General features: G+C 47.1%; 1 protein-coding gene across 17 annotated transcripts in view; it reads right to left on the reverse strand.

Moving 5' to 3' along the window:
* The window catches only part of PTPRS (protein tyrosine phosphatase receptor type S), a 279,600-nt gene that overhangs the window by 65,392 nt on the left and 197,195 nt on the right, over positions 1-17,013 (reverse strand). For all 17 annotated transcript variants that reach the window (XM_075903072.1, XM_075903067.1, XM_075903074.1 and 14 more), the window contains one exon: positions 831-1,100. In XM_075903072.1, coding sequence (XP_075759187.1) covers positions 831-1,100 — 270 coding nt within the window. The remainder of the gene's footprint in view (positions 1-830; positions 1,101-17,013) is intronic.

The raw sequence follows: 17,013 nt of genomic DNA on the forward strand, positions 1-17,013 counted from the left end.
TGAGGCAACAGAGAAGGTCAAGATGAGGCTATGGTGCAAGGAAGTGCATGCCAGGGATGGGCAGGTATTCGAGGTCTTGTTCCAACACTGGAACAAGAGGGGGATGCAAGTCCCAGACCCTGGCTGCCCAAGACTCTCCACACACCAGTCCGACAGCCTCGTGACCCAGGATGGAAACCAACGTGCAGGTTTTGAATCTTGGTTTCCCTGATAACAACAACTGCTACAGCCAAGAAAGGCCCCAAGCCAGTGATCGAAAGTGGGTGAGACTAGCGGCTTCCAATCAGCTGGGGATTTCCTTGTACTACAGGTGCACTGAGGACTCGTGCACTAGCATGCCATCCTCATGTGCACACTCACAAACATCTGTGCACACATACATGCACATCAAGGCCCCTGCAAGCTCATGCACCCACGTGTATATCTGTCCATAATCATATGCACTTATGCCCATATGATCGCGTGTAGTCATGGCCCCATATGCTCATACAATCGTGCTCTTCCCTGATCTCTCTCACACCGAACCATGTGCCCATGTGCATGAGCACGACCTCATACTCTCGGGTGGTCGCACAACTACATGCTCACATGCATTTGCACACTTCCACCCATAGCCACATGAGCACAGCACAACCACAAACCCACGTGCTCACCTGCATGGTCATGCAACCACACATTCACTCGTGCATGCTCACCTGCAGGATTGCTCGCACTTACACACATGTGCATGCTCATAGGCATGACCATGCACCCGCATGCTCACTCACTCTTGCACACATATGCACACTCACATGCATGGTCACGCCCCCCCCACATGCTCATTATCTTACATTTCACTATGATCTGTGCCACGGCCTCTATGACCCCCAGGCTAGACATGGCCACGCAGGTGTAGTTGGCTGAATCCTTGACGTCGGTGAGCTCCAGGACGTTACGGCCCACTGGCATGTCATCCTCGGGCGTCAGGTCTTCTGCCCCCTGCATCCACTTGACATACGGCATGGGCGAACCCACTGCCACGCAGGTAATGTTGACGTTACCTCCGGGCATGATCTCATGGCTGACTGGAAGGATGGAGAAGCGAGGTGCCACCCGACGAACTGTGGACGAGACGCACAGAGGTAACAAAAAAAAGAAAAGGAAAAAAAAGAAAAGAAAAGAAAAGAAAAGAAAAGAAAAGGAAAACAAAAGAAAGAAAGAAAAAAGAAAGAAAGAAAAGGGGAGAAAAAGAAAAAAGAGCAGAAGATCATTTAAATATAAACGGGGCTCATCTTTTTTTCCCTTTATTAAAAAAAATAAAAAAATTCAAAAAACCAAAACCAAAAAAATTAAACTTCAAATAAATGTTACTTCACAAACAAGATATAGAATATAGACAAAAAGCGATATTTCATAGCAACAGGGTTCCATTGATCAAGATTAGACCCATCACAGCACAGATAAATACACAAAAATTTATTAGCAATTTCTCATCTTTACTTGACAAGTGCCGGCATTGCAGGCATTCAACAATCTTCTCCACAGCTGCTGGGGCCCTGGCTCCCCACCCCACACCCTCACAGCCTCTGCTTCCTGCCCTTTGTCAGTGGGATCTCATTCGCCTCTCCACCTCCTTCTCTCATGGAAATCTGGAACAAGCCTACCGGCATGTTTTAAACTGGTCCTCTCCAGAGTAGTGGATACATGCCAGGTGGAAAGGACCAATCTCACACCAGCGAGCTCTCATTTCTGGTCAGTGTTGAGGGGAACGGAGGAAGAGGGGGAGGGAGTGAGGAAGGGATGAGGAAGGCTTCCTCTCAGGGCTTTGCTCTTGTTGGAAAGGCCTGTTGGGTGGGGGGAGAATCCAAGGAGAAACCAAATAGGCGAAAGAGGTCTCCTGCCCCAATTCCAGAGAAGTCACCTGAGAGGTAAAAACAGAGGGGGGAGGCCCCAGAGCAGGCTAGAATTTAGGGTGTGTCTGTGCGTGAGAGAGAACCGTCCAGGAGGAAGGAGCCCTCCCACCCCCACCTGGAACGTGAGAGAGTGGGAAAGATGAGAAACCCTAATGAAATTTTTGTGGTTTTCGGGTATAGAAACCCTAACGAAGCCTCTTTAAGATCTGACACGGTTCCATCGATAGATGCAGCTCTCAGAGTCACAAACATCATGCAAAATAGGTTAAAAAAAGAGAGAGAGAAAGAGACAGACAAAGAAAGAGAAGAAAATGCAGAGAAGTATAACTGATGGGCCACTAGCAAATGCCCACATACTGAAAAGAGAGAGCGAGAGCGAGAAAAAGAGAGAGACAGAGACAGAGAGAGGAGGAGGAAGAGGAGAGTGGAGAGAGAGAGAGACGGGGAAGGGGAGGGGGAAACCGACTTTAATGCTGCATACTTTTTCTAGCTGATGTGACCCAATGTGGTGGCTCACATTGTCACATCTCAGCCCTGGCGGAATAATAAATAGAATAAGAATTAATAATAATAAGAAAAACAAGGTAATGAAACTTCAACGTTGAGAAAACAGTGACATGTTCTGTGCATCTCCTTAGCAGAGAAGTGGATGCAGTTTCCAGACCCTACACAGGAAGAACATGGACGCAGAGAAGAGGGCGCAGGTTCCGTGACTCCATTTTCTGAAATGACTGGGATGGACCGTTGGACGGTTTCCTCACATATCAAAAGTAGAAGGGACGAGAGAAAAGTTTGGTCATAAAAATCCAACCCAGAGACTAACTGTACCTGGCTGCCCAAGGTACAAGGGCACAAAATCCCTCCCTGCCCAAGGGCTGGTCCTAGGCATGTGAGATCTTCACCAGTTGTTACCAATCCACATGATTCTCCTCATTTCCATGAGCCCTCATCCGTCTCTGGATTAATCCCCCCTCATACATTCCACTGAGTCTGTGTATAATTGGGGGGGGGGGAGGTTAATACCCCATAGAGTCCAGGTGGAAGAGCAGGATCACGGGCAGACAGCGGGTAACCCAGACAGATATACTCTCTGTGGGGAAAGAGCTGAATGGGGCAGCTTCCCGTGCCAGGAGGGAGGACAAAGGCTGCACGTATAATTGTAGCAACAGGGGAAAGATCTGTGTGAGAATGCATCCTGCAGGCTTCAGAGATACCTATATAATACCCCACAGGTGCTGACTCCATGGGTGCTCTGGGTGTTCAGCACCCACTGGCAGTCAAACTCCCCCGCTACCCAGCACCCACACTGGCCAACTCCTCCCTCTCTTTCCCAGAAACTCCCACCTGCTGCAAACAGCTGTTTCACTGTTTTCAGGGTGCTCTGGGAGGGAGGGGAAGGAGCAGGGGAGAAGTGGGTATGGGGTGCCCTGGGGAGAGGAGGCAGGATAGAGGTTGGGGAGGGAGAGGGGAGGCTAAGCATCCCCCTCCTCCAGCTAGAGGGGAAGTCTGTGTCTATGTAATACCTGCATGCACTCAGCGAGGAAGGATGCTCACGGTCACCGTGAGTTGGAGAGACAAGGCCTGCCATGGGGAAGGATGGAGTTTTAATTAGCACTGGGTGAAATGTTACCACTGAAATTCTCCTCCCTTTGCAAAAATCCATCACTAAAGAAGACCAGATGCTTGAATTTTTTGATTCAAAATGGACATTTGGTTCTGACATTTCCTAACATTTTATTTGAAAAAATATTTTAAATGCTCGTCATTGAAACAAAACATTTAATCTCTGGACCAACAAAATGGTTTGTTCCACTCAAAATAATTCTCCCCTTCTCTGATTTTCAGGAATTGCCAATGAACCAAAACATCCATCACTCCCACAGCTCTCTTTTTAATGCACAACCGACGGAGGGGCTGGAAATTCACACTTTCCTGCACAGGGGCGAGGGATGCATGGTTAGAGCCCCATGCTAGCTGCTTAGCTTTTTCTCTCCATATCTGACATAGCTTTCCCCACCCAGCCCAGACGCCTGCCCTGCTCCTGATTTGCTCATTTGCTTGGAGAAGGGAGAAGACTGTGAACCATTCAGTAGATGATCATGAGGTGCTGCATCCCAGATCATTCAGAGCAGGAAAAACCACAGAGCATTAGTATAACACCACTGGCTACTCTTGGCCTATAAGTCAACTAAGGAGTGTGTCCCTCTCCCAGATCCCTGTTACCAACAGGCTGAAAGCTGCTTCCCTGCAATGGAGGATCGATGGAAAAATTAGCCCTGCCTCCTTCCCCACCTCCCCATCTCCAGGGGCGATCTCCCCACTTTGCTACCAGAGAGGGCAGAGCTACTTCTGTGTGGTCATCCAGAGACGGCAGCAGCTCTCCTGGGACAGGGACTGGGGCGGGGGGGGCGGACAGAAGGAGAGTCAGGGATTTCAGGCAATGAAGAGCATGGAGACTCAGCACTAGGGAGGTCCCATAGTAGAGGAGCATGAATGCGTCCCCACCTTGACATGAGCTAGGGAGAGGTACGGGGCAGCGAGGGGTTTGACAGGACCTACTGGGTTCAGGACAGCGGGAAGGCGTCTCTACACCTGGGACCCGGCTGAGGAGAAGCACCTATACACCAGCAGTGACAGAGGGACAGTGGTAAAGCACACTTGGCCACTGGCATGGGCTGCAGCAAAGAGGCAGGAGGCTCCCCACGCAGGCAAGTTCTTAGCCCTAGTAAGAAGAGCGGGAGGTGTCCCAGCTGCTGCTCCCATTCTTCCTTCCACTGCCTTCTCCACGGGGATCCAGTCTGACTGGGTCGCTCGGCCTTGGCAAGCGCAGGAAGTCCTGCTTCTTCAGAGGTGGTGGCATTTCAGAAAATGGAGCCACACGAAGACTGCGCCAGTCACATCTGAGACAAGATGGAGAATACTTGAAAAGAAACAAGTGGGGTCACATGCAGACAGATCAGAGGGGGTGGGAATGAGCCTTCCAACGAGGGGCTGATATGTAACTTCCTGGGGGAGGTGGGGGTGGGGAAGTTTGAGGAGAAATGGGGAGACACACTGACGGACAAGAGCCAGTCAGCAAACAGCATTGACAGCAACAAACAAGGGCAAGTGGGATGCAAACACCGAGTTGTCATGGAAACAGAACAAGACAGTCAAATTCAAACTGAGGTTAATTAAAAAAGAAAAAGAAAAAGAACAAATCAGAATTTCTTAACCGTAAAGCATCGTTCAATGGGGGGCGAAGTGCTGCGAATCGGAGTCTGAAGGGAACAAACCAGCATTGCCTGCCTGTGTCTGCTGGGGATGGAGGATGGGGAATAAGGCCCACTCGCAAAACACAAGCTGAGGGCTGCTCGGCCAATGCACCGCGTTGCAACACCCCAAACTAACCCTGGGGTGCCCTCGGTGCAGCATTGCCTGTTACCTGCTTCAATGTCAGTTAGCATACATAGTGAGCGGGAAGCAAACGGCAGGTCCTGATGCCAGACTGAGCTCCTGAAATCCTGGGAAGGGGATACTTGGAACATGGTTCACCACATAGCATGCAAGGACCCAAAGGGCTGGTAAGGTGCAGCATCTCTGTGGGCAGTATCCTGGTTTAAAGAAGTTTCCTACACACGCACGCATGCACACAAGCTAGGGAAATGACTGCTGCTCCTGCATTAGCACAGGAGACATGCAGAGAAGGCATGAATACAGGCCAGGCGCGGCTCAGGGCAGTGACAATCGCACTCACTCTAACAGGAAACATCCAAAAGACCCTCCGCTGGAGAGCTGATAAGGGCCTGGGTTGCAAGTGAGCCAGACTGGAAGCCCTGACTGCTATTTATTTTAATAGCTGTATCACTCCTATTTGACTGGTGACATGAGCTTTCGCGAGCTGAGATGTTCCGGGTCAGTGTTTAGGTCAGAACCTTGGGGCGAGGAGGTTCAAGCAGCCGGGAGAGACTGAGCAGAGAGTGCTGGCTGCTCATGCCCAGATTAAGTTTCATAAGCAGCAGCCAGAAAAGCAAAATCAAATGCAACCCGGGGAGCTCCTCACAAGGTTATCGGAGACCACTCAAAGGACTGGGAGTAAACCCCAGGAAGTGTGGAAGGGTAGTTGGGAGTTCTGCTTCTAGAAACAATTCATTCAGGGTTGCAACAAACTTCCTGTAACTCCTACCTCCCTTCTTCCCCTGAGCTGAGCCGCCTTCAGGATTCTCATTCAGTTCCGGTCCCCTAGCACCTCTCCTTTACTTACGCTACACTGATGACATTTCCATCATATAGGCCCAAGGGGAGGAGATCTTTGAAGAATTCCACAGGGATTTCAACAACTTCCACCCCATTATCGACCTCAGCCTGGACCAGTCCACACAAGGGGCCGGCTTCCTGGACACTACAGTACAAAGAAATGATGGTCACAACCAGTGTTCCCTTTAAGCTGTGGGGCGGCACAGCTTCACAGGTGATTAATCAGCCCCTCCCAGTCAGAGGCTCAGGGCTCCAGAGCTGACTGGTCACAACACAATCCTATACCAGAAATCTACTGACTGTTATTCTTCCCTGCATGCCTCTAGCTTCCATCCAGGACACAGCACACGATCCATGGTCTACAGCCAAGCTCTAAGATACAACCAGATCTGCTCCAATTCCACAGAGACAAACACCTACAAGATCTCTATCAAGCATTCTTAAAACTTGAATACCTACCTGGGGAAATGAGAAAACAGATTGACAGGGCCAGACATGTACCCACAAGTACCTACCCAGGCCCAACAAGGAAAATTACAAAATATCACGGGTCATCACCCAGCGCATCATTGACAATATACAATCTATTCTGGAAAACGATCCCTCACTCTCACAGACCTTGGGAGACACGCCAGTCCTCATCTACAGCCAGCTCCCCAATCTGAAGCAAATACCAGCAGTCACACACCACGCGACAGAAACACTCAACCAGGAATTTACCCTGCAGAAAACCCAGTTGCCAACTCTGTCCACATAGCTATACAAGTGACACCCTCACAGGACCTAACCACATAAGCCACAACATCATACACCTGCACATTTACTAATGTGATATATGCCATCAAGTGCCTGAAATGGCCCTCTGCCATGCATACTGGTCAAACCACACAGGCTCTACGCCCAAGGATAAATGGACAAATATCAGACATCAGGAATGGTAACACACATAAGCCTGTAGGGGAACATTTTAACCTTAAAATTATTTTAACATTCAATAACATATTTAAAAGTAGCCATCCTTCAGCAAAATAATTTTATCACCTGATTATAGACGGAGACAGCTGAACTGGAGTTCAATTACAAGTTCAACACTATCAATTTAGGGCTGAATAAAGATTTTAACTAGTTAACACACTACAAAGGCAATTTCCCCACATTTGATATTCACATCTCCATACAAAACACTGTGAATGAGGCACACCCTCCCTGACTTAATTAGCTTCATTAACACTGGTCCTACAATTGGCAGGTAATTTCTTTTGCTGTTATATATACCCCAAATTTTGTAAATGCCACATCAACTCATCTGATGAAGTGGGTTTTATACACAGAAGCTCATGATCCCATATATTCATTAGTCTCTAAGGGTATGTCTACACTTGCCCCCTAGTTCGAACTAGGGAGGCAAATGAAGCATACTGAAGTTGCAAATCAAGCGCAGGATTTAAATATCCTGTGCTTGATTAACATAATCGCGGCTGGTCACCATTTTAAAATGCCGGTCGCCTGATTTAACTTGCCGCGTATAGACGTGGTAGTCCAATTTAAAACCCTTCCCTCGAATTAACTATTACTCCTCATTGCACGAGGAGTAACAGTTAATTTGAGGGAAAGGTTTCCGATCCAACTACCGTGTCTATACGCGGCATGTTAAATCGGGCGACCGGCATTTTAAAAGTGACCGGCCGCGATTATGCTAATCAAGCACAGGATATTTAAATCCTGCTCTTGATTTGCAGCTTCGGCATGCTTCATTTGCCTCCCTAGTTCGAACTAGGGGGCAAGTGTAGACACACTCTATGGTGCCATAGGACTACTTGTATTTACATTCTGGGACAGTTATTTTTCAGCACAAAATACAACAATCTCCTTGCCCTGCTATAGTATTTCTCATTCAAGAATCTCATTGAGCTTTTCAGATATTTGTATTATTTATTATCCCCCTTGCACTGATGGGGAAACTAAAGCACAGAGAAGTGATGTGCCCATGGTCAATGAGTCATTGTCAGGGCCCAAAACAGAACAGAGGAGTCCCTGCTTTCACCACTAGACAGAACTGAAATACCCTCTACAGATTTTCAGCATGTTCCCCAAAAATGGGCCTGATCGAAGACTCAGGATCCAGTCCCTCCTTGTACTTTTGGGACTTCTGCATTGGATATCTTCTTCGCCACAATTTTACACAGACACACATACACACAACTCTCTTGGAAGCACTTTTTAAATAGGGGTACTGCTCATCAAGACAAGCTCACTATTTACAAGGTGACACGTAGGAAGACCCATGACGTTAGGTTGGCTGGAAGTAGTCAAGTGTCTTGTTGACACAAGCAAATAGCTATGCCCTGAGTTAAACTCTATTTAACATCAAATTCATTAAAAACAGAACACATTAAAGAAGGGTTGTGGTTATTAACTTCCAATGGGCCAGGAAAAGTTCATTGGTTTTACTGCTGCTTCCTCCAAATGTAGATAAGTTAACATAGATTGTGTTCTGCGAGTGGCATTTTCAATAAGTCATGACAAACAAGATGATATTAATTAACATTGTCAAGTTTTTTTTTCTCCCCGGTTAGAAAGCAAGCCAGAAGATCCATGTGACGAGGGACACAGATGTTCTAAGGGGCAGATTTACAGACCTGCTTGGAAGAGACACTGGAAGATCCAGGTTTTGGTTTGCAACACCAGAATCCGTCCTTACAAGGTGTTCCCAGGACACGGCTGGTGAGAGAAATCTGAGGACCGATCAATCAGTTTGTGCTGACTCCACTTTCTAACCCCCTTCTGGATTAGCTCAGGAAAAAAAGATATTGGAATGGGGGAAAGGGAAGGGATGCTAGACAAGAACCCGTCACTTCAAACCCCGATTCACATTAAACCAAGTAAAAAAAAAGAAAGAAAATAAATAAATAAAAGAAAGAGAAATTAAGACTTGAAGGAATAAAAGTGAAGTGACTGGTTGAAACAAAACCAAATGGTGTTAACGTTTTGACACTCAGCAAGCTGCTGCTCTGAATGAGGTGAGAAGGCGGACATTATCGGCCATTTTGGCGAGACAGGAGTCATTCTGTCTTACTCCAAAATGAGAACAGGGGTAGGGGAAAGGGTGCCAAAATAATGTGCAGCCTCTACATTATTAGTGAAGTTTAGATTACACCTGTCCTCCCCTCCCAAAAGGTAGCCTTCTCTCTGCCCCCTCTGTTCTCCAGACAGCCGCCTCTCCCTCTTCCTTCCCATTCCCTTGTTTCCCATTCCAATTGCAGTTCACTCCACTGGGGCAAGACACTGTTCAGATATCCCACCTCCGTCCTTCCAGAGGACAAGAAGGTTTTCCTCCTCCTGCCCAGCTCCTTCCTAATTTCATTAATCCTATAAAGATAAAAATCAGGCCAAGGTCTGGATTTGGTCTGGAGGAAATTTTGCAGTCAGTACTTTCCCCATCATTATTATTTTGTCATTTAAACGTATCAGTTGAGCGACAGGCTGGCTGAACATCTCTGGTCTTTTATTTTTATTTTTTTTTTGCTTTTACATGAGTGAATACAAAATAATCAAAGCCCAATTGATTTCCAAGCAGCTTCATTGTAGCTGCTGTAATATTAGACACAGGCTTTTTAAAAAAAAATTTTGACAAGGTGTAATCTAATTTTTTCCCCTAAAACAAAGAGAACAGCAATGCAAAAGGTGTAAGAGACACAGGCAGGCAGAGATTTCGAGATCAGTACAGCACAGTGTTCCTGCAAAGTGCCCTTTATAGATACACATATTTTTTTTGTTTCCAGTTGCTTTTCCTGGTGAGAAATCCTTCTGCAGAAACACAGCAAAGTTGTTTGCTTTGCGTATACATATATTTAAACTCTTGAATTTCAGAGCGAAGGACACCCCAACTTGTACAGGGTGTCCCCTTTGCTTGGAGTGACTTTCTTTAAAAGTGCTATGATGACACTTTTGGGTGGGGGAGGGGGTGCTTTGAAATGGTTTATGGTCCCCCCTCCTCCGAATTCCCGAACATGTTGTGGAAAATGGACTTACAGGGGATCTAGAATGAGTTGGCAGGGATCAAGAATGGCATTATATCCCCCAACCTTTGCTGCATTCTAAAACATATTAACACTATTCTGGACTGGTATTAAGGCCCTCTCCCACCTTCACCCCCCATCCCAGGGTTTGAGAACAGGTGAGCATCTTGCAATGGAATGATACTCCCCTGCCTGTCTCTGCATTCTAGAATGGTCCTGCAATTCCTTCTCTTTGGCCTCTATCAGGAATTGGAAGTGCACGGATTTCGCCACAGGACATCATTCCACATGCCTGCTGAGGCACATCTGGAGCAACAGCCTGCTTTGGATTAACAGTCCTGAGTGACCCAAATCTGCCTGGCTCTCTAGGGTAAGGCACTGGGGTTCCGATCTTCAGAAGTATTTAGTTGCTTAACTCCCACAGATTTCAATCAGAGTCAGGGCCTAAATAACTGAGGATCTGGGCGTGAGATTGTTTTTGGAATTACACATTTTTAATTCATGTGTTGAATTTTATTTGCTGAGTTCACTGAAACATTAGATCATGGGTTCCCAAACTGGGGGTGGGGGATGCCCCCTGGGGGGCATGAAGAAATTCCGGGGCGGTGCAAGCCAACCCAGCCTCTCCCTCCGCCCCAATCAAGTTTTGCTCCCCCGGTCAGTTCCTTTTTTCTTCTCAACAAGTTTTGCTGCTATTTTGGGAGGGTTTTTCAAAAATCAAAAAGGGGGCGTGATGCCGAAAAGTTTGGGAACCACTACATTAGATGGTCAACCTCAGCTCCAAAAAACGCTTCTTCAAACCCTACTGACACGCATTTTAATTGACTTTAATGAATTCTTCTATTACCTGTTTACCCATGCCTGCTGTCACCTGTGAATCCATACCAAGTCGCGTCTTTCCTAGAACCCTGCAGAATATTTGGAACATTCTCAGCAAGAACTGGACTGCAAAGGCTAGGCTATAATGGAAAAGGCACAGGTGCCGTATGGGTAAGAGCTATAGCAGGAACAATCAGCTATACCTATGCTTGGGACTGAAAGTGTACTGTGCAGCCACTGAAACACATACCGGATTACTGTTTGGGGTCATGCCTAGAGCAACACAACTTGTTGTGTTCCTGAAACATTCAGTAAATACCATGCCCCGTGCCATTTTGGAGATGCTTAAATCTTACTAATTCACCTCTCCTATGGCAAGGATGTTCAGCAGCAGCAACTCTACAGGCTTAGAGGTTGCTAATGCATAGTCCACAGAGTTCTGAGGTGCACCATGCAGGATGCCTCACCATTAATACGGGAGAGGACCTGGAGAGAGTTCAAGTCCTAGTGTCCTCCTTCAGCCAAGCAGCAGGGCACTGACTACAGGCTGGGGCACCTAGCCTCCACCTTCAAGAAGAGGATGGCTGAATTCTAAGTATTATCTGGACTCCTGGTTACTGGCCAACCTTGCTCTTCTGCTGGGTAAAGTTTAGGCCTCTCTGGTTTAGTTCTGAGAGGGGACAGTTGGACAGAGATTTGATCCTGAGCTTGCCCCAAACCTTCTGAACCATTCTGGCCTGGGAGACGCTCCAGGGCGATGGGTCCCCTGCCCTCTAGAAAAGTGGGAACGGTACTAATCATGAAAGAAAGCTGGTCCCATGCATTTAACATCCTCATATCACACTGTGGAGGGTAGGGATGGGGAACCTTTTTTGGGTCGGGGCCGCTGACCCACAGAAAAAATCAAGAGGGGATTGCACACAAGTGAGAATCAAAGTGAGAAGCCTCTGACTGAGAAGACACTCCCCACATTCCCCTTGCACGCCAGAGCATAGGGGGGTCCAGGCTAGTAGATTTTGTGTGCTCCAGGCCTGCAGGTAGGTGACGGAAGGGCTAGAGCACTAGCACGGGCTCCCCAAAGCTGAGCCTGGGGGGCCAGATCCAGGCAAGACAGGGGCCAAGCCCTTATTTGTAGTCATGAAGTGTCTGATTACACTGCAATTAGACATCCATGGCTGGCCTGTGCTATATGGCCCTGCAAGGTGGTCCCAGAGCTCAGGCTGCAGCAACAAGCCCGAACAACCCCATTGCAATTAAGCAGCACCTTTGCCTGAGCCCATGACCCCAAATCAGTTGGCACAGGCCACCCCTGGTTGTCTAATTGCAGTGTCAACATATTGATTTTAAAAAGAATTCCAAGTCTCAAAATCAATTGGAGTTAGGCACCTAATCTTCTTAGGTGTGTCTGTAAACTTCAACAGGCACCTACATCCACATCTTTAGGTGCCTAAATACCTTTTGACAATGTGGCCCTAAATCCAAATATCCAAATATTCTTTAGTGATATTAGGCCTTTTGGAACCACTGGTTCTCTAGGTCCCTAAAGGAGTGTCCACTAGAACGGAATTCCACTCTAGCCACATGAACATCTCCAGTCTTTTCCTGGGTTCACCTAGCCTTACCTTCCATGCAGCACATACAAAACACCTTCCTGCTCTCTGCCCCACATCCAGAATTTCCATTTGAGTGACAACATCTCACTGAATACGGCATCCGATCTCGACTGACTTGCTCTGTGCCAATCCACACCACAACGGTTATGTCTTGTTTACTTTTATGTTATCCTTGTTATTATTGGAACTTTTAAAAAAAGTATTTAACTCTAAGAGCTTCTCAGACCACCATGTGTCTGCAGAATCCACTGCACTGAAGATCAAAGGGGCAATTCTACCTTTGGCAGGGCAATTCAGACACATTAGAAATGTTTTATAAAAAACTGCATAAATCCCTTTTTATTGTACCTGAATGTTTAAACTCAAACTTCTGTTCGCGAAGACAAGTCCTGTGATCAGTGGCAATTGTAAACGAGGCCACTGGTCTTGGCGAAATCTTGTTTCAGGCTCTACCCTCTGCTGTTTTTAAATGGAAGTTTTTATGAAGGGGGGTTTTGTCTCGCTGGAGGTGGCTGAAGTCAGAAGAGACACTATCAGCCACTTCAGAAGGACACTGTCAAAACCGCAGCATTTCTGAGTGGTTCCCTTGTACCTTACAATCACAGGAGAGGGGGATATTTGGGGGGAGAGGGAAATACCAGCACTGAGGGTCCAAGCACTGAAATCTCAGCATCTTAAGAGAAAGAGAAAGACAGATAGTGAGGAAAAAAAGAGAGAAAGAGAGAGAGAGAGACAGAGATACTGTGTCCATACTGCACTGGATTTCTCAAAAATCACACAGCTTTAATACTTGTACGCTGGGAAAGCCACTTGTTTGGTCACGTATTGCATAATGAAGCCTGGCTGGCAGGGGCTAAAAGCTTCACACTGGGGATGGAAGGGCAGTCCATTTTCCAAAGGGAAAATCAGAAGCTGACTAGCACCACCAGCCTGCTCCTGCATGGGGAGTCACTACCTTGGAGCATGTGAGCATGTGAGACAGATGAAGTGACAGTGGATGGGACTACAAGGGGTGGGTGGGAGAGAATCCCTGAAGCCAAACAAAATTTACCACAAGGATTCAGCGTGTCAGATGTCCCATTGTTGTTCACAAGGATTCAGCTGCCAGAAGCATCAAGATAGTTTCTCCTGAGCCTCATCTCTACCCAAATTCCTTCAGAAAGAAGGGTCTTTCATTTCTGGAGCAGGCTTTGCTGATGTGCATCTGTGCCCAAGCAGCAGCTGCTTCAACAAGCCAGAGTTGGGAGAGAGAGAATGTGTGAGGGCGCGTAACAGACAGAGGTATAGCCGTGAGACCCAGCCAGCCTCCAGCTGGCTTTAGAGCAGCCAGGATCTTGACATATCTGCTCATTTTAGAGCAGCCTTCCAGTGCCTGGGAACTGGGAACGGTTGCATGTACACTCATGTGTGAGAGGGCAGAAGGGTGGAGTTAACAGAGTTGGATTCAGTAGCACCAGTGAGAGCTCCTCTTCACTCCCCATCCTGGGCCACAAGCAAACTGGCTGCTCCATGCCGGGACGGACTGGCTGCTCCATGTATGTGATGGCAGGCTCCTTGGAGCAGGTCTTAGTTTGGGTATAGGACATGTCAAGTGCCATGCACCTCAGGTATTATTCCAAGGTTTGCTGGTGAATGGGTGTAATGGTCTGATCCCTTGTTAAAAGCACCCAGGATTTCCAACCCCCCGGTCTCCTCCCCCCCAAATCAAGGCTTGTCTTGCATAGCAGCACTTCCACGGACAGGTGTTAGAGCTGTGTGACTCCTTTCTTCTTCAGGGGGACTGGAGGGGGAGTTTCAGTTACCATTGGGAGCAGGAACACTGGCTTCTCACAATGCGTTTGGAATAAACTACAGCACAGCATAACCAATCCAAACCGAAAGAGGAAAACAAGAGAAAGCAAAAAACCCAAAAGGAAAAAAATAAAAAAAGAATAAATCCACTTTAAATGAATCAGAATTGAAAAATAAATTAGATATACATAGGAAAAATAATAGTAATTAATTTAAAAGAGTGGCATGCAAAGAAGATTGTTACATTCTCCTATCATGCATCAGGCCCAATGTCCAAACGGCAAGGTAACCATGACGACAAAAAAGTGCAAGAACTCAGCAACATTACCAAAGGATGCATAGAGAGGCCCACAATGCAACTCAACTCATCTCTGCGAGACCCGGGAACGGGCGGGTCTCGCTCATCTTAAAGATTTCTTGCTTTTTCTCTTTTTTATTTATTTATTTTTTATTTTGTTATTTTTTTCTCTTACGAATGTAAAAATGTGGGTAAAGAAAGTAAAAAAGAAAAAAACCACACCAACCTTCTCGTAGCTCTGAGGGATGTTAAGGGGGTTTGATGCGGAACACAATGACATGAGGAGAAGAGAAAAATAGGGGAAACACAGAGAGAGTAAAAAAAGGCCTTCTCAAGGCTGTCAGCTGCAAATTGATTTTTTCTTTTCTCTTTTAACCAAAAAAAAAAAAAAAAAAAAAAAAAGAAAGAAGATAGTAACGACCCTTCTTATTGTCTCCTTTTCTTCCTCCTCTCCCTCCCATGCTCATGTTTAAGAGCATCCAAGCTCCGTGAAGAGTCAGATTGGGAACCATCCAAATTCAGAATTAGCACCCAACAGAAGAGTGGAGCCCCAGCATGGAGTTCTCACCTTCACAAGCTCATCTGCCATTTTACAGAAGGAGAGAGGATATAAATTATTCCAGGCAGACTGGACCTGGAGCAAAGAAGATCCCCTAATTGAAAACTTTGGCTGTCCATAGCCCTTCACCACCACCTCCCCCTATGCCCAGCTGTGCTCATGCTAACTCCAAAATAAGACTTACTTAAAATAAATCATAAATAAATAAAAAAGAAGAAAAGAAAAGACATTTCCTTGCAATGTTAAAACTTACAACTCCTATCCCAGGTATTCTATAGAGACAAGCATGTTATGGGAGAAACAAGTCAATTGGAAACACAAGCATGTTCAAGACTCTTTAAAAACAAAAACGGAAGAAAAAAATGTGCGTGAACCCCTCCTCCCCCACTTTTCTTCCCCAAATGACTGCATTTCAGAATTGCAGTTACCTTTTAGAGAAATTAACACACAAGAAACAGGGAATTAGCATGAAAAGCACCCCAAACGCAGCACGGGCTAGCCTCCATGGTATTCTCTGGCTCTTCTCAGCCAGCTGCCAATGCTGGCTTCCTCTATGCCAGAGGCTTCAAGTGCACACATAGGCTAAGTTTTAGTATAAAGGGCCATCCAGGAGGGGAGACAAGCAGCTCTGGGCAGCCAGAACCTTTGGCCAATTTTCAACTCATCAGAAAGGTCAGGGTGTTTTAAAAACAACCCCCCCCACACTTCTTTTAAAAAGCCCAGCTTGCAATTCATTTAGCCTTTGTGGTGTGTTGGATCCTGGATTTCAAAGCCCAGATTACAAGGCAAATTTCAGAAGTGATTTTGCAGCTAGCCACAAAAGGCTCTTGAAAAACGTAGCTTGTAAATACACAAAAGCCTCCTCTCCATAGGCATGTGATTCAGTAAGCATGAGACACAGAGAGAGGAGGGCACACAAGAGCATGGGTCCACATCTAACCGCAGTGTCAATGCGGGTGAGGGGAGCACTTCCTCGGCTAAATGGAATGGTCATGGCAGCAGCTGGCGGGGATGGCAGTTTTACAGTGAGAGGGGCAGGTCCTTGCGCTCGTGTTATCAGAGGGCTTTGCTGTGGAAAAATATTAGTCTGCAGGAAAATATTACCCGTCCGAGAGCTTAAACCAGGTGAACGACAAAATGCAGTGGGCCACTGACCCAGAAAATGCTAAAAAGCATCGGAGGAATTCAACTGGCAACCAATATCCCTATTGTATCTGGTCCGCAGGCTGTGTGGGGAAGGGGGACCCCAGGAGTGTGCGGGTGGAGCCTCTGTTTCACCATACATGTATATCCAGGCCAGAAGGGAACCGGGGTAGGCAGCCCCTGTGGCCAGGGAGTTTGGGAAGGTAAAGCCAGCTGGCACATGAGTGAGAGAACTTGCCGTCCAGTGCTCAGGACAGCCCCACGCAGAGTAATGCCATACCAGGCCTGGCGTGGAGCAGTGAGCTGAAAAGCAATGCCTTCTGGGGGACTGGGCTAGCTGAGATCCCTCTTCAGCTGCCCTGCAAGAGCAGTTGCCCCTCCCTGTCCCTCGCGAGGCAAGGCGAGGTGAGCCTGCTGCTCCACGCTCCCAACTGTCCTCCATCCCAATTTTGGTGAGACTCAGGGGTGGGTGGGCTCAACCAAAGGGAGCTCACCCCACAACTAGCCACAGCCTCTCTGCAGCAGAGATTATGTGCTCCCCTCTGCCATATGGGACATCACATCAATGCTCTTGGGTCAGCTTCCAGGGCAGCCTGGGGATCAGACCTGACCTCACGATGGGGGTCAGGCCTCTGTATTGCTG

Source organism: Pelodiscus sinensis, chromosome 19, assembly GCF_049634645.1.
Source record: "Pelodiscus sinensis isolate JC-2024 chromosome 19, ASM4963464v1, whole genome shotgun sequence".
Taxonomy (NCBI): domain Eukaryota; kingdom Metazoa; phylum Chordata; order Testudines; family Trionychidae; genus Pelodiscus; species Pelodiscus sinensis.